Source organism: Phasianus colchicus, chromosome 2 (assembly GCF_987193195.1).
Source record: "Phasianus colchicus chromosome 2, bPhaCol1.hap1.1, whole genome shotgun sequence".
Classification (NCBI taxonomy): domain Eukaryota; kingdom Metazoa; phylum Chordata; class Aves; order Galliformes; family Phasianidae; genus Phasianus; species Phasianus colchicus.
The window spans coordinates 37156518-37179839 of NC_143437.1; the positions used below are offsets into that span (position 1 = coordinate 37156518).

At 35.1% G+C, this 23322-nt stretch overlaps 1 protein-coding gene across 1 annotated transcript in view; it reads right to left on the reverse strand.

Annotated features, from left to right (window-relative positions):
* The window catches only part of RYR2 (ryanodine receptor 2), a 355102-nt gene that overhangs the window by 186992 nt on the left and 144788 nt on the right, over positions 1-23322 (reverse strand). The window contains exons 9-12 of the mRNA XM_090135386.1: positions 11891-11990; positions 8044-8140; positions 2269-2343; positions 1250-1406 (exon numbers count right to left, since the gene is read on the reverse strand). Of these exons, the coding sequence (XP_089991512.1) occupies positions 1250-1406; positions 2269-2343; positions 8044-8140; positions 11891-11990 (429 nt within the window). The remainder of the gene's footprint in view (positions 1-1249; positions 1407-2268; positions 2344-8043; positions 8141-11890; positions 11991-23322) is intronic.

Below are 23322 nucleotides of genomic sequence, written 5' to 3' on the forward strand. Positions count from 1 at the left end.
CAACAAGAACTCCCCAGTACAATTATACTACCTTGTCCTGAAATGTTTATGGAATAACTATGGCCCTTCTGTCTGGATATTCTGACACATACACATGGGCAGATGTCTGTGGCATGGCAGTAGAGGATGAACCTTCCTGCCAATATTCCATTACATTTTGTTGGTGGTGTGCGACAGATGGCAGTAGAGGGACAACCTGACAAAATTTTATTTGGAAGTGCATACAATTATAGATGCGCCTATGAATTCCCCCAAGAGGAAAAAAATTACTCATTCACATCTATTTATGTTTGCTGAATGTTTATGGATACCAAACAGTGGACGTTAGCACAGTGAAGTGATAGGTGGTGCACTTCAGTAATTGTGACAGCAACAATGGGTCACCTCCACTGGTGCAAATTTTTATGAGCATGAAATGTAGGCTCTTATTTATTGTTGATTAAAAAAAAAAAAAAAAGAATGACTAATTGTGGTGACTCTGTTGAGAAGCAGAGTTTTATAGCTGAAGAACTATCAACTAGTGCTAGTTTGATCTTTGTATCTGTTGTAGTTTCCCCAGAAATAAATGAGGCATTATTTTCAGAGTTACCTACATATATGGTATGCATATCAAAACCAATCTGTTCTCAAGTCTTCATTATTAGACTTCAAAGGTCTGTAAATTTGCTTCCAGGTATATATTAATTTCTTATCATCCAAAATATACAAGTAATTATATAAGTTATTGACTCTCAGTATATATATTTTAAAGATAATTTTAAAAAAATATACGACTGCTACTGTCAAAATTTCAGCATCAGTAAGATAAATCAAACAATATTAAAGACTTCATCATAGCATTATTTTAAACTGTTTATCCCCAATAAGTACTACCTTGTACTTATAATGATTATTGAATGTGTCAAATGAAAATTTAAACTATGGCAATTGGAAACTGGATAGCAACATCATATCTAGTGAAAGAAATAACGACTTCCTAATTAAATTTTTGAAAAAGCAATGCTATAAATGCTTCTTATGTCAGTCCATAGAAAAGAAGTGAAGCATCAGGAAAGTTCATAAGAAAAAATAAATGAAATTAAATAAATCATTCAAAAATGGGCAAGCAGAGAAAAAAAAAAGTAGACTTACCCAATGAAATGTGACAGAAGAAGTTTACTAGATATTAATTACACTCAGTTCTTTTATTATTCATTGAAAAGATACTGGAATTGCTATAAGTTATAATAATGCTGCACTGATTCCATACCTTGGAAGACCGAAAACAGAATGCTGTAGATTTTACATCTGCTTTCTCTTTGTCAGTAAGGAGAAGACTCTTGTCATCCAGGAGACTTAAATATTTTCCTGTTGTTATATGTCTTAGTCTGAATGGCTGTCCCCATCTTATGTGGCTGCCACTCCACCTAAGAAAGTTCAAGGAAATGTTTTTTTTTAAACAAGAAATGGAGTTTAACTTTTGAGGAAAATGTTTTAAAGCACAATACATTGCTTACTAGTCAATAAAAGTACAAAATGGTAAAAGCATAAAATTCTACGTGTCAGACTATAAGCAAGAGAATTATTTCTTTGTAGCTACAAGGGGTTTTTCCCTCTACATTATTTCATTGCTGTCACTTATGAACTTCCAAGACCAACTTTAGTTCAAAGCAAAAATTTCACTGCTATACCACTGATGTTTACCATCATCCCATTAAATTAAATGCTCAGAGAAAAGCACCATGAGAGTATAACATTGTCTTAAGTGGCCCTGATTTAGTCTCTAAAAGTAGTTGTTTTTCAGTCACTACAAATTTAATTGCAAATACATATAATAGAATTTTACAGCATTCCTAATTACCATCTTCTTTTAAATGCACAACTCCTTACTGTCATTCCAATACTCTTACAAGGTAGTCTCCTTTCTGTAATTTTTTACATTTCAAGACATCTAAATATCTTAAATTAGGAGTGACACGTGAATTATAATCAGAACCAGTTTTCTGTGCAGTATCACATATTTGTATGAAAACAGAAAATTGTGAGGTCATTGATAGCTATAGCAACCGAAAAGAAAAAAAACACAGCAAGTGTATTAATAAAAACAGCAACATTAACATACACTTTCTACAAGATCATTTTTCATGAAAGCAATGTATCATTTTTTTAGGGAGATTTTTTATTATCAATCTGGTTTTATAGCTTGTAATCAGATGTAATAGGACCACTCTCACTGTACTAAAAATACCCAGTTAAATGGAGTATTCTTCTGTGACAGCTTTTACTTACGCAACTCTCAGAGTTTCTAATCGCCAAAGGGAACGAGCATGAATTGACACTGCACCACCTTCATAATGGACAGTTCTGAAAAACAAGCAAAAGCATGCACTAAATGTTCATCTCTGTGGTAAAAAACCATCATATTTTCTTGTCTATTTAACTGCATCTCTCATTATAAGATAGCACAGACAACTCCTGCAACTTCCAAAAGTTATCATATTCAAAATCAGATCTTATCAAACAAGTCTTGAGATCTAATTATTCAAGCAATTTTTATCTAGTTGCCCTTAGCATCCATCCATTATTGTAAATATTTTATATATATATTATAGGCGTTCGCTTAGACTATACCTTACAGTTTTTATTGAGGACAAAGATTCCATGGGAAAAAAAAAAATGCAAAAACCTGATAGTTACAATATTTCTATCTTCTAACAGAAAACAATCATCAAATGATAAGGGTTCGTTATCACTGCATGCTATCCTAAAGAAAGGAAGTATTTTCTCAGAACTTACTTAATAAAAATTACTATTCAATCTATTGCATTGAATTATGAAGATTTACCTATTCGTACTGTATTTTATCTTATCGTGGCACCTAAGTTTTTACAAGCACGCTGATGCAGTCTTCATGCATCTCAAAAACTAATAGCTTCCTATTTCAAAATAACCCTCATTTCTTGTACGTATGTTGAGAAATTTGAGTGCTTTTAAAAGACAGTGAAGTGAAACTAAAAAATTCATGATCCATGCACAAAAAACAAGCACATAAGCAAGTATTTCATGTACTAAAAAGAAATTGTAAGTACATGTACAAATATGTACAAAATCCTCCCTTAGATTTCACAGAAAATATTTTCTCCAAATATTATCTTAAGTCACTTGCTACTCTGGTTACACACTAATAGCAGCTGACAGATTAATACCTGTAAGCCTCTCATATTTCTCTCATACAAGGGAACAGAAGTCACTCTTACATTTTAGAGAAATTGACCTTCATAAATACAGTAAAATGAAAACGATAAACAATCTTCTATGTAGACATTTTTGTTTTCAGTTACTCTCTTTTCACCTGACATTTATTCTAATTTTTGTTCTGCAACTAACTGACGAGGTTGCTTTTTGTAACGTTTAAACAATAGCAGATCAGATATGACTTTATTCTGCACTAACCACGTTCTGATTGCATCTGGTTTACTTTAATATCAACTTCTCTGACAAGAACACATTCAGAATTCTTGCACTCACCATAATACAAGATTTTCCAGTTTAATCAACACTTTTCCTGTCATTACAAATACAAGAAATTTGGTGAAAGCACAGGCATAAATTAATCAGAGTATTCCATTTTTAAACTGACATTTCGTTACTTTTCAGGAAAAAAAAATCCTTCTTCACATTGGAAACCCAGAAGCTATCACCACTTTCTGTATTTGAGTACTCTTTTGAAACTACCTTTGGATTATACAGTTGGATCACTGTAATTGTAAATATCTAAAAAACCTCCTCTTGTGAACATAAATTTGTCCTTTAATCATTCTCTATTATTTCCAAGGGAACTTACAAGCATTGCAATGGTAACGTAAGACAAAAAAAAAGGGGGGGGGGGGGGTGAAGAAGGGAAATATGACAGAAGGAAAAAAAAAAGAAAACAAGCAGGCCATTTGCTTATCAAAGGACAAAGGGGAAAAAAAAAAAAAAAAAAAGTATCCTTAAAATATCTCTTACGTTGATATAGAAGTATAAAGACAGTCACTCTCCACAAAAGAATCAGTTATACCAATAACAGCATGGACTGAGAAAGCTGGGATTAAGGACCCCTACTAGGAAGCAAAAGCAAAAGCCCAGACACTGGGGTCAAGAATGGAGCAGTAAGACTTTCTATAAGCAAGATTGAGGGCATAAAAAGCACTAGAATATAACCTCTAGCTAGATACTGCTTTCTCTACAGAAAACTGTAGAGAAGTTAGGTTTGTATAAAAGATCTCAATTTTTAATCACGCTGCCTTTACCAAAACAATATTCATACTAACTCTTATCCCACAGCAGTTGAATAAACTCATATTCAAGACATTCTCATATCATTTTCTTCTGTATAAGAAATCTTCTGTATAAGAATCTTCTGTATAAGATTCACTTTTTACTCCTTCCACAAAAATGAATGTATAAAACTGTTTGAACCAACTTCCTTAATACTTGCTCTGAATAAGAATTGTAATTGATAGGATACACCACATTTCTTTTTATATAATTTTGGAAAAAAGATGTGTTCTGAAAAGGAAATATGATTCATAACACATTTACCTTTCCGAAATTGACACTAGTAAAACCATATCAGATAATATTACTACAACAAATGCAACATTGTTATTGAACAATAATAATATTATTATATTGAATAACCAACAAAAATCCCCATTTGCTATCAGAATTAGCAGAGAGTCACATTGATAGGGCAGACAAAATATCTACGTTACAAAGTGCACAGAAGATGCTCATGAATGGGTAGAAGTAGAAAAAGACTTGGAATTACCAAACCTTACTATGAACTTATAAAGAAGCAAGGGCCACCGCAGAGGACAGGCTGGACTGTGTGTATAAAAAACAAAAAAAAAGCAGCTATCTGGATCTCAAATCTCTGAGGAAAAGAACAAACTCTACACCAGCATGCAGCTTAAGAAACAAGATAAGCCAGAAGGTACCATGCTACTAGAAAACCATGATGCAGTTGTCACCACTGAAACCTGGTGGAGTGATTCACATGACCAGACCGGCTATTGATGGCTAACAAGCTATTTAGAAGGGAAAGGCGAGGAAGGAGGGGAGGAGGCATTGCCTTGAAGAGAGCTTTGCTAGATCTTGTAATTAAAAATACATTTTGCATTGTCACTGTATTGTAGGTCCCTGCTGTGCTAGATGCTGTTCCATCAAAGTATAAATAGCATGAGAATGTGTTGTGGGTTTTTTTGTATTCTTTTGGGTTTCTGGTAATCTCTGGAACACTTTTCTATTCAAATTTATTTACCTGTACCAATATACTAAGAATAGAGAAAAACAGCAGTTAATTTTAGAAACTGCCCAGAAGGATCCTTCAAATCAAAACAATTTATCCATCCCTAGGTCTAGATAACAGGCGACATGACAGAATAAAACCATTATTTTAGGGCTGTCTGATCTCTTATTTGTAAAGGCATGAGAGAAGACCTTCACAGAAAAATAGAAATGAAATAAGGTGAATTAGCAAGTAATGTCAGATGTGAAACTTCTCAGTGCTCCTTCACACCGGCATTTCTCAGAACCAAGCTGCTTTTCAGGTATTAGCTGTAACAAAACCAATGAAGCATTGCCACAGAAACCTGTCACAAGATAGTTTTCAAAGTCAATGAAAGGAAAACACAGAGTTACTGCACTCCAAAACTATCATACTTCGACATGTGCTTTGTGAAAATGTTATAGAACTTAAAGTAAAAGACAAAATAATTTATGCTACAATTTCCTACCTGTCAAAATTAGCCGTATTACTAACATATTTCTACCAGAAGCTGAATAACACCCATCAATATACATCCATCTTGAAAACTGAAAAACACAGTTCACAAACTGTACTCTTAAACATTAGAGTCCTATTTAATAGAGATAAAAAAAAAATTGAGCTGTAATGCAGGGAGCAGAAAACGTGGGGCACAGAGTACTCTGTAAAATTAAAAGTTGTCATAGATTATATTTAACCTTTATAAGTAAAAATAATTTTATCAAAAATATCAAATATTTATCCAAAAAAGAACTTCAAAAAAGAGAGAATTCAAAAAAAAAAGAAACTAAGCTTTACTTTTAGTCCATCAAATAAAGCCCCTGAACAACAAGAGAATATGAAAGCACTGGGAAGAGAATATGATGCACTGGGAAATGATGTTTCTTGGTACTACTCTCAGTAAAATTAAGGACATGACATAGATGTGTTCTGAATACTTCAGGGCACTGTACAGCCACAAGAATAGGGAGAAGGTGCAGAGAGAAGAATCATCTACTTTTAGGCACTGACCTGCAGTCTACAAACTGAGACAAAAAGATCCAACACACTGCACAAGCAGATTGAATGGTCTATTTCTTGCCTAGCAATTCAGCAAACTTTTACTGCAGTTTTTGCAAGTTAGTCTTGTTGCAAGTAATTCTTCATGCGTTCTTAAAAGTCAAAGTTAATTTCTAAGTGCTTAATCATCTTACAGATGTGCAAGTGCACTACAGTTACGAATTAATAATGTGATATTTGCAGTATTTGAATTGAAATGTGAACAAACACTATAGGACCCTATTTGTCTTATCCTCTCTGTTACATTCCAGGGGACGTAGTAAAAGCAAAAATAAATTCTATGCTATAATAGATCTGCTACATTATAATAACATTAAACAGGAGCTGATCACATTTTAAGCTTTCAAAGTTTTGAAAAGTCTTGTATGTTTAAAATCTATTCTAGTCCAAAAATGAGAAGTGGGAGCAGCTGTCCTTAAATAAGCAAATAAATAAACCCACAAAAATCACCAACTCATCAACTGAAACTGGGAAACAACTGAAGATTTCTCATTCATATTTACAACCTCAAGAAAAGTCTTACTACTCCCAGTGTCATTGTTCAATCATTCTTTCCTGTCTTTACAAGGTATAACAAAACAAACTCATTTGAAAAAGAATGAATAGTACTTTATCATGGAAATGCAGTCACCTAGCTGATGGTATGATGGATTAAACAAGCAGTACTACATACTCCTAGAATGGTTTTAATTGGAAAGGACCTTAAAATCATCTAGTTCCAGATTTCTCCCACATAAATACTAATTAGCAAATTCTCAAGAGGAAGGCATGAATAAATCTACTGAAGTTTATGATGTATTTTATTTGAGCAAATGAAGAGATTTTAGTTCTACTCTACATTTTAACTCACCCATGCAATCACAATACTAAGACACCTGCAGTCTGAGTGCCAGCCCTCTCACCATTTGGATTTATTAATTAACTCAGAGAGAAAATATATACTGAGCCATCCTCACTTCCCTACTTCCATTCTAGATTCCTTTAATCAACAAAATAACTGTAAATTAATTTCTAGACTACCACATCAAGAACATTGGAGATTGATATCCATAGTAGTAGCCTTGAAGGACTCAGCAGTAGCCTTAATATATAGTGTACTGAGGTGTTGTACAGAAAAAAAGCAGTACAGACAATATATTTCATTCACAGTATTTTTAAGTCTGTAAACATGATGGTAAGTTATCAAAAATCGCTATAAAATAATATCAAAAATAATAAATGATTAACAATAAAACAAACAACAGTAGTAAGATTTTTAATGAGAAAATAACCTTAAATATTAGGTTCACATGCTATTTTATACATCACAACCCAACTAATAACAGATGTAAAGGTTGGAGGCACTTGTTCTAGATTTGATTTTAGGCTAGGAAACAAGAATAAAATAAAAGCATGAAATGTTCAGTTCAGACACTCAATGTTCAGTATCCATCCTACAAATCAGCTCATTTTGTTTTATATTGCTGGACCAAGTCCATGTTTCAACAGATACTACTGTTTTACACTCAGAAATATCTGATCAACAAAAAAAAAGATAAAAGCAATAAGTTAACGCTCAAAGTTCACCTCAACCACATTTCTTCTTATGAATGATTTATCTCATCAAAATATCCTTCCAAAATTTATGCTTTTAATGACATTCAATATTGAATCAGTAATTTCCATTACTATGCTATTCTAAGTTGGAATCCTACCTCCTTTGTTCTTCTCCATGTTCACCCGAAGGGACTGTCAAGCATTCATCCATATGACCATGCAACAATCTCAGAACATCCCCACCTATCAGATATCCTTTAATGAAGAAAAAAGTGAATCAGTTTTTTGGGGTTTTTTTTGTTGAGTTTTTTGTTGTTGTTGTTTTGTTTTTTTAATTTGACCTGTGAAGTTACATTAAGAAGAGAGTCGGAGGAAGGGAAAGATATCCTACACCCTGAAGATTCAAGTATCAGCAAGCAGGAGAGAACAGATCAGGAGAAAGTCACAGAAAAGGGATCACATAGAATTAAAGCATAGCATCTCAACATTTGGTGTCAGGAACTGAAAACAAGTTCATAATTGTAACCAGTAAAAATATTAATAAAGCAAATGACTTCCCAATAGCTTTTTTGTTCCATAGATGTGACTTTAAAAAGAATTCGTTATCCTACAAATATTGTATCATAACCTAGTAACTGGAGAGCACTAAGTCTTAGTAGTTCTTAAGTGTAATTCAAGTGTTTTTTCTCAGCTGAACAAGTGCTTACAGTTCACAGAATTTCTAAATTCATCTTACCTTCTTGCTAGAACTATTTCATATTAAATTCCATGTTTCAACAATATTTGGGAATATAATTCCTTTGCAAAAACATTATAGCAAAACCATTAAAAATATATTTCATTGGAATAATATTTGAAGATATTTCTGTATAAACAATGTGTAAGTTAGAGATCTGCAGTTAGACAATGATGTAGGGGAAAACAGTGTTGAAGACAACACACAACTGTACAAATTTCATAGGTTTACTTTGATGCTAATGCGCAGTCAAGATATTTTTTTCCCCAGATATATATCTGGAAACATTTCAGGATGTTTTTTTTGTTTTGGCTTTTAACTTTTAAAATGAGTATCAGATTAGTATTCATATGGTTAACTTCAGCATTTAATTTTTCAACTTTAAACTTTTGATTTGATACAGAGGGCTATATCCAGATAGCAGTAATAATATTTAATAACTGTTATATTGAACTGTGTCAATATAAATATGGAGGTGTTCATTCCTTAGTAGTTTTCTTTTGTTTTCTTGGGTTTTTTTTGTTTTTTTTTAAGTGCCCCCCCACCTCATCCCTGCTTACATCACAGTACAAACATTGCAAAATCACTTTATCTGACTCTAAACTCTTGACTTGTTAAATTGACTTGTGTGTGCCAACTGTTGTTGACACTACTGAACAGCTTACCATATGATGTCATGATATGAAACACTGACAAAACCAGGACACCAGTTTTGCACAAATGCATATAAAAAGAAGTTATTTTCATTTATATACCTCACTCCAACATTTTTTCATTTTATGGACTGTTTATTTTCATTTCAAAGTCCTGCAAGGATAAAAGCATTTTTTCTCTCTGTGAACACAAATGGAATAGCAAAAGCCTAAAAAGTTATTAATCTATTGTTAATTGGAAGTTTTGATTAAGATAGGATCAACAAACACTAGAATAGCCTAACAAAATTGGCTTTATTTTCTTCTTCCTCTATTTTGAAGTAATTTTCTCCAATTTAGTTGTTGTATTACTGGAGCATATATAGTATGATCATACACACTAAATGCCGTAGTCATTCAGCAATCACAAGAAGAGATCTTGGATTACAGTAGCATTTGCTGGATTTGCTAGAATGAGGTTTTACTCTAATTCTCACAGACCTCTAGCAGGTCTTCTCTTAAGAGAAAGATACTGCTCAACAAAATCTATATCTGAGACAAATGGAAATACAAACGTAAAGCAACAAAGAAAAGCAAATGCATAGAAATGTAAATGTAGAAAAAGCACAGCTAATAAAACGATATCACATTATTTTCACATGATCTCTTGGGGGTACAAACACATAACATAATACTATATTCTGTCATTGTGGACAGAACATTCTGTCATTGTGTCCCAATATTCTGACATTGCATCCCAATATTCTGACAGACAAGCCTTAATACTGAAATGTGCCAATTTGGGAGATGCAGTGTAACACAAACCTGAGTCTCAAGTAGTAAGACACTGGACTTAATGATATCAACTCCGCACCAGTGCTGGTGGGAAGACAAGGAGAATGGAGTTATAGTATGCAGCAACAGGTTGCAAGGTAGAAAGCATCAACAGAATATTTCTCCCAAAATAGTTGAGGATACTAGTAAGTAATGCACTAGCATTTTTAATAACCTATCACGACAGAAGCCACCTCAGAGAATCTGAATGTGCATAATGATTCCCACAGTATAAAACACTGAGAGTATGTAGAGACTTGGTCATGCTGTCTCTGAAATTTGAACAAGCAAAATTGCAAACAGAAATGCTTAATAAAAAAAATAAAGAGAACTAATGTGAAGGTTCAGTGTTTCGTCTTTCTAAAAAATTGTACACAGAACTTCCAGGGAATAACAGAAGGACCTTTAAGATTCTATTACAAGAGGAATTACGCTGCAAGAATATAAAAACCATAGGGCTTTCCAGAACAACCAGGATGCAAAAGATGAGAGTTTTTTCTTCCTGTGAAGACAGTATTAACTCAGAGATCTTTGTTCTCTCATGACAGAAGTTACAGTATCAAAAAAAAAAAAATCCTAGTTTTTAAATAGAATAAATTTTGAAAGTTGTTCAATACTGTCTCTCTTCATCTTTTCTTGTCTTTCATACTTCTCAACTATATGCTACTCCCAACACCATTCCCACTCAGTTCCTAGGATTTCATATCCTGCTTCCAGTCCTCTCTTCTTGCCCAACAAGTTACAGTTTTATCTTGTGTCCTTCCACATCCACTTCCTAACGTAATCTATTTAAAGATGTATTCTAGTCTTCCAAACGTTGTGGGTTTTTTCCTCTTTCTCTAACTCCATCCTGTGTTCAGAAACAGCATTCCTGCCTAGTTTCCTTACTCTTATTGCTTATTTTCTAAGGGCAAACACATTATTCATTCCAACCACTTACAAACAGACCATTTTTCTGTATTGTGTGCCCTAAACCAAAATACGTTGCTTTAAATCAGCACATAGTTTTCAGCATCGAGTTTGTTACCTTCTGTTCTGCTTTTCCCCTGCCCTGTCTTGGTACACACCCTTCATTTTATTCTCTATCCTTGTATTCAGTTCCAAACTTTCTGTATTAGAATTCTCTACTTTCCCTTTTCTCCTTCTACCTGGCAGTCTATCATTGAGACTGTGACTGAAAACAAAGCAAAGATTTCTGGATCAAATCTAGCATTTATCTTGCCAGACTATACCACTAAAACTAAAAATGCTCAAAAATCTATGCTTAGATCATATCCCTGAAGGACGCGGGAATTTATCTAACAGGTTCTCTCACCTTTTTTTGATTTTAATATGATCTAAGTTTAAGATTCATGGTTTGACTAGACTTTTTAACTATTAAAGTAGTGTTGTACTGATGCAAAAAGAGATTCAGTTGCATACTTTAGTTTTCACTTCTGCAATGGGATTTTTTTTTTCCTCAGTCTTAGGAAAATGCAACCAGGACTGCATCTGAGTCACCAATTGAAATCAGGACCAAAACAAGTCTTTTAAAAGCCTGTGTGAATGTAACTTTATCTTTAGTAAAATTAGATTTTAATTAGCTCTTCAGTATTTAGAAACAATGAGGTAGAAAGCCACCAGTATGCTTTCCAGCATAATTCTCCCTCTCTGTTTTTAGATTATTTGTATTTAAATATTCAGCTTAATTAATAAACGTAAGAGAAACCTCATTCTTATATTTCAGTCACACGTGGCAGGAAAAAAATGATTCTTCAGGTTCTTCATTTACCATCAGTCTTTCAACATTAGAATAAATCTTACCTTGTGCAAATTCACTTCCTGAACTGATTGGTGCTACACTCCAAAGAGTTTGCTGGAAAGCTGCATCAACATGTAAGCTACCATTGCCATAGGAGAGATGCTAAAAACAGGAAAGGAGAGACTTTTACTGAGAGCTTAATTACAAATCTCATTGCAATTGCAGTAATAGTATTAAACATTTTCTTCATTATATCATACACACATTTTTCCTGACTATAAATCAGTCACAAAGACAGAACTGTGTTCAGGAGACATTAGAAATAAAGCTAGAAAACTAGTACAGCATATTTGCCTCCAAAAAACATACACAGATTACACAGAATGGTCAATTCTTTTGGGGTCTTAGACAACTGCACTCTGAAGAAGCAGTTACTAAATGCTGCAGGGATCTTACACCAGTGTTCTTCCTTTTGTACATGATGGGATTTTCCATGAAGTCTGAATACTATAATGTGACATTAATCTGTATTTTGGGTGTAACTCAGCACCTAAAGATTTTTTGACTGCTGGCTTCAAGTCATTAGATCAAAGAAATAAAAAAACAGACTTTACAAGGCACATGAGGGAGTTTCCAAAATATATTCCTACAGAAATATTTTATGATACAAGTTAATCTGAAAGTATTTTTCCCTGAAAGATTTGCTTACTGCCTAAGAATTCAATGGGTGCATTTCTTTTTCTGTGAATTCTCCTCTAAGAACTTTGTTTGTTTTTAGCATTTGTGTGATTTTCATCTCCTGCAATGGCATTATTGTCTCAGAAATACTAAGCTGAAGGCATATTAGCATATTATGCACCACACCTATGCAAAGCCTTTGTCCTACATAATTCTGTTGATATACCATAAGGACAGTAGTATTTGTCTCTATATGTTGTGAATGATATTAACACATTTGGTGTAGAATCATTAATAACACAGAGGACGAAAGTGGCAGTGAAGGTCAGAAAGAAGTAGATTCCCAACAACACACGTAGAGTCCGTTCTCTTGGCTGCATATCTTCTGGCTATTTGCAGGTATATGAGATAGCACAACAACTTATTCATGTCTATGCCTGTTACAGTTATGAACGTACAAAGCAACAGAACTCACAAATCCATTTTTTTCTACTATGCCAGTGTCACTCAACACATGCAGTAGAGGATGTTTATTGAGCAAACAACAACTTTCACCCTACCACAATTACACAACTTAATAAATAGCAGAATATGCCAAGAAATACAGTCCTCAGCACATCTCCAGTCTCATTCCTGCTCTTTTATTTTTAGATTTTGTCTAACTAAGACCATGTCACAGAATCCATTTAGGGACAATGAGTAATTCAAGCAACACTACCAAGCAAGAAGTTACTTTTTTTGGAGAACATATGATTTTGGGTGAACAGAAGAGGAAGAGGATAACCACATCACTTAGATCTGCCATCAACAGAGCACTTAGTGTAACTAGGTGCTTTGTACTGTTAACAAACTTATTTTCACACACAGTGGTATCAACTGAATTAACACTACATGTTATAGATAGAACACTGAATAAAAATTAATTGCTGACTTCTCTCATGAGAGAATTTATTTTTATCAGTTATTTTCCTTCCAATTACAGTTCTGATTATAACACGGATGCCTTAAGTGAAGAATTATATTTTTTTTTTTATGTTTGGAATACATTTCTTAACACATGACCACCAGAGCAGATTAGAGAGTATTTGTCTGAAGTTCTTTTCTTTCCCTCACATCCCTAGATTGGTTGGTGAATCCTTCAATTTGCAAATGAAGGCATAAAAAGATTCCTTTGACTATGAAGTTCTAAATTTATTCCCCAAACACCATCCACAGCAAATTATGAAATGAAGCCTTGACCCTCTAGAGGAATCAATTTGTCAATGTATAATCAAGGAGTCAACTGGGTCACTTGCGTAAAGAAGGAAAAAAAAAAAAAAAGGAATAAGAAAAAAAGTTGCCAACCTCTTTGTCATTGCCTAGATTTTCACTGCTATATTTCAGGATCCCAGCATTGTTGGAAAATAATTTGCTGCTCAATTAATTTAATATGTAATTTATTTGGAGCTTATCTGCTTGGTTTGCTACTTTCAGCAGAATAAAACTGTCAAAAAGAAAAATTCTGTAATGCAACATTCATGACGTGGACATGACACTCCATGTGATCTTGAGCAGCCTCCATATCTTGCAGCAGCTTGCTGTCGTCTATGAGGACCACTTCAGGTACATCTTTCAGGTATGAAGGAACAATATTTTCAGTGCAGAAATGTTTGGGATGTGGGAGTTCTGATGTCTATTCTAATTCTGCTAGATCTCGCTGTTAGAGATAGGTTCCCCAGCATCCTCTCTCTCCAAAATTATTCTCTCTACACAAGTGTCCAAGCTTAGCCAAAAAGCTAAGTTTGTCTTCCCTAACAGCGTGAAAACAATCTCCAAAAATAACATTTAACCTGCCACAGGTTTCCAATAATATTTCAGAAATAAATTACAATATTTTATGAACACAAGTAAACACTGCAGTCTAAGTGCAGTTTTTCACATTTAAACTCAAAGACAAAAATCTCCCAGAATACTACAGGTTTCCCAACTGAACTGGGCTGTCATGTTATGAACTCTATGCTGCTCTGTAGAAAAGTAACGAATCATATCTCTGTTCCCAAGTCTTCAAGAAGAGCACAGCAAATTCAAACTCACTGAGGATCTAAGGAACCAAAGTAATTTCCATAAGAACCTTTCAGTGATGATTGTTACCATTTGCAAATAACAAGATGATTTATTTTCAATTTTGCTATAAGTATGCACAAAAGGAATACACAGATGCCATGGATAAAAGATGCAGGTTGTACTTTCGAAATACAAATTATTTCAACTTACATACTCCTTATGCCAGAAAAAAATGTATTATTTTTACTCTCCAAAACATATACATGTAAAGAGGAATACAAAGACAGCCAATCTTTTCTTCAGTGTTTCTCTTAGCTAAAGTGTGTTGATATCAACATGTCATCTAGCAGTATTTTTTTCTATCTGCACATTACATTATAATGTCTTCAGTTTTATTGTCAGACTTCTAATTTGAGAATAGCAAAAAAAAAAAAAAAAAAATTGAGAAAGCTTCTTCTCTGGCACAATTTGAGAACTGAGTAAAAGGCAGAACGCTTCCCAGAATGCCTCAATGCTGCACACAGTGGCAACAACCATACTGTTTCATAAGAGTTAGGTAAGCTGGTGCAGAGATGGAAGCCACAGCTGTGTAGCTAGGAAAAGGATAAAGTTCAGTCTATTTCTTCTCTGCACTCAGATTTTGACAGCCCTTGTTGTTCACCCTTTCTCTCAGTCTTAAAGTGATTGCAGCGATCAGGATAGACTTCAGTTTTGCACCATTGCAATAAGCACCTTTTCTCAATGTTCAAGAGCATCTGGGAAGTTACAAATTTTGAACAGATACATTCCCATAATAGGTACACAAACAAGAATGCATGCATCAGAGTGAGGGAAAGCAATTCACAGGTCTCTCTTCTTTTTTTAAACAGCCTGAGAGCAAGCAAAGCAACAGAGAGATATCTATCTCAGAGATATTTATATTTTGGCAAAGACGACAAAAAAAACACATCACTGTATCTATAACAAAAAAGAAAAAGAAAAAAAAAAGAAAAAAACAAGAATTAAATTCCCTTTTTTATTAGAAAAGGAAAAAAAAAATTTCAAACAAAGAATAAAAAGAGGCAAGCTTCAGCACAAATCAAAAATAACAATGATGCACTCTCTAGAATCTGAAACATGTTATCTTTCTAATAATCAGGTATCATTTATAACCCAATTCAGCAATGAAGAAATATTTTGTAAGTAACTCTGAGTGTTATACTGATGCTGTCAAAATAAATAAAATTATCCAGTCACAAGGAAGAGTTACCAGAAAGAAACATAAGTGTTAAACTGTACACTCCAAAAATTTTATGTCATTAGTTTTCAGTGTTTATGTCTCAAAGTGGCAAGTCATTTATACATGTTGAAACATCTATTTATAGATTTAAACAGCTTGAACAAATATAAACAAAGTTACACTGCAGAAAAGAAATGGAAATCCAAATTTTGTCCTAAAGCAGGAAAAGCCCAGGAAATTCCATATGAATTTCAAGTTCTAAAAACATCCTGTTTTCTTTGCCTTTCTTTGAAGTGTCTTTAACAGCCGGATGGTATATCTGCAGAGAACTTTTCAACTGATAAGGGGAGAATAGCCAGCACTCTACCAACCCTTTTCAGCTTCCCCACACAGCATAAGGGTAGTGGCAGTGGGAGAGTAGTAACTGAAGCCCGCAGATGCACAAAAACTTCCATTCTCTAATCCACTAACACATGACTGGCAGCAGGCAAATCCAGATGCATGGCAGGAAAGCAGAAAGACTCCAGAGAGAGCAGATAGGGACAGTCTGCATTTTTCTTCTTTATATTAGCTCACCTTATGAGCTGTAACCACTAAAACAACAGACTCATAGAATGATAGAATGGCATGGGTTTGAAAGGATCCCAAAGATCACCAAGTTCCAATCCCCCTGCCATTATATCAAGTACTAGATCAAATCGTCCACGTCCCCCTCCAACCTGGCTTTAAACACCTCCAGGCATGGTGCATCCACCACCTCTCTGGGCAGCCTGTTCCAGCACCTCACCATTCTCTCAGCAAAATACTTTCTCCTGACATCTAATCTAAGTCTGCCTTCTTTAGTTTCAAACCATTCCTCCCTGTCCTATCAGTATTTACTCACGTAAAAAGTTGATTTCCCTCAGCTCTCTCAGCTTGTCCTATAGGGGAGATGTTCCGCCTCTTTGATTATTTTTGTGGCCCTCATCTGGACACTATCCAATAGTCCACATCTCTCCTGTACTGAGGACTTCACATTCAGATGCAGTACTCCATGTGAGGTCTCACCAGTGCACAGCAGAGGAACAGGATCACCTCCCTCAACCAGATGACCATGCTTCTTTTGATTCAGTCCAGAATACACTTGGTTTTCTGTGTTGCAAGGGCACATTGCTGGCTCATGTCCAACTTGCCATTCACCAGTACCCCCATGATTCTATGACTACTTCATTACAGTTGTGCTCAATCATCCAGCTTGTATTGATAGTTGGGGCTGTCACAATCCAGGTGAACCTCATGTGGGCCTTCAGCCCACATGAGCTTGTTTAAGTCTCTCTAGATGGTAACTTGTCCTCCAGATGTATTGAACACGCCACATATTTTGTATCATTCACGAACTTGCTGAGAATGCACTTGATCCCACCAGTGACCTCACTGATGAAATGCTGAAGTGCACTGGTCCCAGTACTGATCTCTGAGACACCACTTGCCATAGATCTCCATCCAGACATTGAGTCGTTGACCACTAAGATATATCAGCTACTACCATTCCAAATTATTATCATGCATTATGATTAGAAACAAGCGCTTTCATTAACTAAATATTATCAATTTTGCAGAAGCAAGCATCAAAAGTTAAAAAATATCAAATTAGTCTATAGAAACTGAAGGTGTTTTAGTATGTGCAACATATTACATTCTCCAATGACATGATCCCATGATTTTTTCCAAGAATTGCTGTCTCATAGAATTAATGAGGAATACAGGATAAAGGGATTCATTTCATGAATAGCTGTTTAGCATTTTGTTTCCTCCTCAATCTTCAGTCTGTAACCTCACACTTTATTCAGCATAGTTAATTTTTTAAAGTCTCGAGAATTATTAATTTCCTCACAGGCATTTCTCTTGCTACAATAAATTACAGCACTTCAAAAACAAAACAAATACTAATGAAATCATTTTCTCAAAACCTCAAAGGAATAGCATGATAGCACCATTTCCCAATGAGGAGTGGATGCACATAGCTTACACTAAGAAAGGTTCATAAACCTAGAGTAGCCCAATTTGAGATTGCAAAAACAGTTTATTCCCACCATAAATTGCATTCTATGCAGCCCTAATGCTTAAGGCACAGTTTTCATTCTCATCTGTGACAGACATCATGACTGAATAACTCTGGCACCTCAACCTCAGGCAACAGAACGAAACCTCAGAGCTGTGACTCAGGAACCCAGTTGGTAAGATAAAAAAAGACTCAGTGTCCATTTGAAAACAAGACTGCTATAAAAGACTATCCACTCAGCAAATTCCACAGCAAAGTCTGACAGAGAATCTAACTCTCCAGGAAAACAATCAGTTAAGCATCATAATGCTCATTTCCAACTTCAGTTCTCAGCTTGATATTTCATCTTCAAAGTCTTTTGTTCTATAGCTTCTCTGCTACCAAGAACTGACACAGCCTTTAAACTTCTGTTATCTGCACTGAGATAGTGTTCCATACAAAGTACTGTGACTGTACATTTGAATGATTTCATAACACATATTAGTTCTGGGTATTTTTACATTTTCTAACACAATCTTTTGAAAGTGTAAGAAAATTATTTTTATGCTGTACTTTGTATATCATTTTCCAACTTTTTTTTTTAAGTAAAAAGAAACCATCACAGTTATAGTAGGTGGCATTACACTAACACCCACATGAATGAGATGTAGAGAATAAACTTTTAAAACAACTTTTTAGGCACATATCACCTAAACTAACAGAAAGTCACCAGGAGGAGTAGGCTGTCAGCACTACCATGTATGACAGATGTTCTTTAATACAGTGGGTTTCCTAGACAGTTGCTGAAGGTGGCTATCTAGTCTAATCATTCCAGGCCTCTCCCACTTTCTCTTCCTCTCTAAATCTTTATCCCAATCCTCTGCATCTCATCTAGCCAAACCAGCTTTTCATCCAAGTTAAAGCCCAGCCTGCTATCCTAATTAATATTTTCTTCTGTATCAAAAAGTTATCTTCAGATCTACAAAGTCTCAGCCTGGCCTTCTGGCATTTTTCTTGTTCAACCTCTTCCTTCCCATGCATCAGAAACTCACCACAATTCCTCCTCCTCAATTTTTTTCTCATCTCTCAGCCCCAGACATTCCTGTCTGCATCTCTGTGCAGCAGCTGAGGATTTCTCAGCCAGACCACTCCTTCTTTGAACACCTCTCATGCCACTCTTCATTTCGAGTCCCAGTCCACAGGTTCTTCTTACAATTCTCCCTGCCAGTACAGTGCAATTTTCTGCCCCAAATTTCTAAAAAAAAGTTTACACTAGGGCCCACTCCTCTTTGCTGCTTGTCTTCCTTCAGCTTCCCAAGCAAGGGAAGAGATTGTCCCCTTCTACTCTGCCGTTGTGAGGTTTTCATCTGGGTAGCAGATCAAGGTCTGGGGCATCAGCACAAGAAAAATGTGAAGCTTTTGGAGCAGGTCCAGAGCCAGCCACAAGGATGATCAGACAGCTGGAACATTTCTCCTACGAAGAAAGGCTGAGGGAGCTGAGGAGACTTCATTGCAGTCTCCTAGCACTTAAAGGAAGCTTATAAACAGGAGGGAGACCAACTTTTTACATGATCTAATAGTGCAGGATAAGGGAAAATGGTTTTAAATGAAAAGAGGGGAGATTCAGATTAACTACCTTACTCAGAGTGGTGAGGCACTGCAACAGGTTGCCCAGAGAAGCTATGGATGCCCCATCCCTGGAGGCTTTCAAGGCCAGGTTGGATGGGACCCTGAGCAGCCTGATCTAGTGGTCGGAAACTCTAGCACAGCAGGGGCTTGGAAGCAGATGATCTTTAAGTTCTCTTCCAACATAAGGTATTCTATGATTCTAAGATCCCTTCAACTAGTCACCAAGTTCCTCTCAGTTTCCCTCTTTACCACTTCAGTCCCAGGTTCCTGTCTCTACTAGATCACCTGGATTTTGAACTTTCTACTTTTTCATAGTCACGTTTCCCAAACTTCTCAACTGGCAGCAGATCTCTGACAGCACATGATGCACCGAGTTCTTGGATGTCAATACATCCGAGATGTATTGATCTCATCCACACCTTCCCAACTGACACAAGGAACAGCTGGTTTCAACAGGGTAGGGGTGCATTTAATTATTCACTGTGGAGGGAGTTTAAACAGTTTATCACACAGGAGATGAGAAGTCTAGCTGGTGCAAAACAGAAAAAAATCACTAGATCTTTACCTACTAAAAGAAAAAACTCCAGTATTTCAGACTGTTTTTTTCTTATGTTTAGGTGCAGTGTGGAGGTGGTTTTTTTTTTTCCTTCCTAGTCATCAAAAAACACATGCGCTATATCAAGATGACCCTTCCTAATTTCATATTTTGGTTGTAAAGCATGAGATGCTCAAAGCTTTAAAGAAAATTAGATGAATTTTCTTAATGAGGTGAATCATATTTTTCATCCCAGTCTTCAGCCTTAGTGTCTTCTGACCACTTCTGGATGAACCAAAAAATAAAAAATCTCAGATTAGTTTGGAAAAAAGAAAAAAAAAGAAAGAAAGAAAAGAAGAAGAAATAGATGCTACTGTTTTTATTCAGTGAATTTTGACATTTTGAGCACTTGATTATAAGCATTTGGCAGTAGCCTTTTATGAGGCAGAACAGCTTGACAGCCTTAATAACAGGGAAGATCTACCAGCCTCCACAATAACATTTCAAATGGTATGAAGACTCTGTGGGAACTGCATTGTGATCAGCATAACAGAGCAGCTTCACGTTGCCTGTATTCTCCTCATTTCAGGTTTGCTTATGCAGATTCAAATAATTTTTAAAAATCCCTTTTTTCTTGTTTATAACTATAAATTGAATGGAATTGTGCTCTCACAAATAACAAAACAAAGTTCAGCTACTGTGTTTCATACTTATCAGGGAAAAAAATGAAATTTCTTGGGCAAGTGGGGAAAAAAAAAAAATCACACATTGCTGTGTTAACTAGTCCGATTGCATCATTGAATGGTTCAGATATTTATTTGTGAGATGGAACTGTCCAAAATCTCTGATAATAGATAAAAGAATTTAAACTAAGAGCTGAAATAAACAATATGTCCCTACAAGTGAATGAGGAAGGAGTGCCTTTCCAGCATGCAGGAAGCTGCCCAGTTGTTCACAACACATGACTGGTATCAAGTCCGCCTTTGGAGTAATGTTTCAATTTAGAAAATATTATTTTTTAATGAGAACAACGTAATCAGTGCCATCACTTGACCAAAGAAATAGACTTGACAAAAAGGTTTCAATTCAAAGGAAATAAGACATTAGTTTACGATGTTTCAAAAAAAAAAATCATTTAAGTTAAAGAATGATAAACATCAAAGCCTTTTCATATAATGCATATTTGCATAGCATAGCTGCAGATCAGCATTTGTCAGGACACCAACTACACACATACTCCAGTGTAGAAATTTCTGCCTCCTACTGAAACCTCTGCACTGTGAATTCAAAGATTAATTCTTTTTCCTGCTTTCCTGACTTCTCAGCCTGAATATCATTGACCTTATTGCTATTCATTTTCATCATGCATTTTGTATTTGGATTTCACGTCTAAGGAACTTCTCTTGAATATTTAAAAGACCGGAACCATTGTTTTCCAGAGATTTCACAAATTTGACTTAATTTCTAAACTATTCAAAATTGGTAATTTTGAAAGTTATCATGATGTGTAATTAACAATAGGCACAGGCAAAACTCAAGTGCAGCACTGCATGCTAATATATCCAAAAAAGGAAAACCTGCTGGAAATATTACACCAGTTCCTGGGCCTGCACTGCCTCAAGAAAAGAAATAGAAGAACTTGGCTTAAATTTTGATGGTAGCACTATTGATAGTATAGAGCAAAGAGATGATTTGCTATCTGGGATTATGTATTCCTCCTGCTCGCTCTACATTATACAAATTAAACTACATTCTGGCTACATTTTGAAAAAGGCAATTGTCATGGCCTGTGAACGAACTCTATTCATCTGTTGTTATGACTTGCAAGTCTTTCCCTCAAGATTGTTTACCGGCTTGTTTTAATTCAGAGGTAGCTAACTGCTTAGAAACAGAGAGGAATAACTGTAATATAAAATGGTGATATTACAACCGCATTCCTTGCAACACTATGACATAGAGGGTTTGATACAAGACTTTTCCTCAGCTTTTAACTAAATACACGACATATATAAACCTAGCCCTCAGAAACCTGCCAAACTTCACACTCTATCAAAAGATCTGAGGAACGCCTCACCATCAGAAAAAAAAAATATTCCTTAATTAAATTCAATTAAAACTTGGTCTCAACGTCAAATTGGATTTATAAAAATCCATCCACAGCCCTAGCAATTGTGAAAGGTATTTGTTACTAACTTTCTTTAAGTGTCACAGAAAATAGGAGCTATTCAACTCCACCACGCTTCAAATGAAAATACTGTGCTTACTTCCTATGAGACTACTTTTAGGTTCCATACATTATTACGATATTTCAGCTGTACATTGTAGAAAATAAGAACTTGATGTATATATTTAGTGCCAGTGAGTTATCTTTACAATTCCGGGAAAGATTAAATGTGACTTTATTGGAAGAGGTTACATTTTTCTAAAGTATGTGCCCAAAATACTGTTACTCATTTTCAGTTGTTCCAATAAAGTTACGCTGATGAAGCAAGATTTTTTACGAAATAGCACTGGAGCAATCTAATGTAGCTGGGGAAAATAACAAAACAAAATTTAAAAAAACAGACTATAAGGATGGTGTGAGCTCCGGAGGAAACCACGACATGCCATTCAGTCAACATCTTTGAGCTCACAATTTCTAGACTTGAGATCTGTAAACCTGCAGCTCAATTGATTAAGTCTAATAGCTTAAGATAAAGAGACAACTTTCATGAGAAGTATTCACTGGATACTTCAGTCTTCAGAATTGTCTACAGTTAATATAATTACTAAGTCAGTAGTAAAAACACAAATATTCTGATGATTGCAAAGGTTTATAGTTAATCAGCTCTTAATTTAGTTTGGAAACACAAGTATTTATAAAACCAAGGGAGTGAGTATAAAAGCAAGTTTAATTTTGCTCAGTCCCTCCTTACTATTAAATCAAAACTGAATAATTGAAATTCCTTTAATAATTATTCATTAAAATTTAGCTATGCATCTTTTTAAGACTACAATACAGAGATTAAAATATGAAGAAAATAGATTTGGGTAGTTTCTCTCTACAGTGAAAATAATTTGAGTATGTTGATATTTTGCACGGAAGATGCAGTATACATATTAACGCCACGGGAGTTGTGAAAATTCACTGTATTGAAGAAAACCAGTCTCTGCAGTCAGCAATCACAAGCATCAGGTTCTCTGTGTCTAAATGAACATGTGACAGCCTTGAGAAGTAACAGCTACAACCCACACTCTAATTAATGACATGAGGGCATAGCTGATTTACTAATTAAAGGGTAGAGTATAAGCTCAGGCATATCTCTACATAGGGAAATGATTTGGAGCAAAATTTAACTCCAGGAAGTAAATTCAGCAATTTGAGATATTT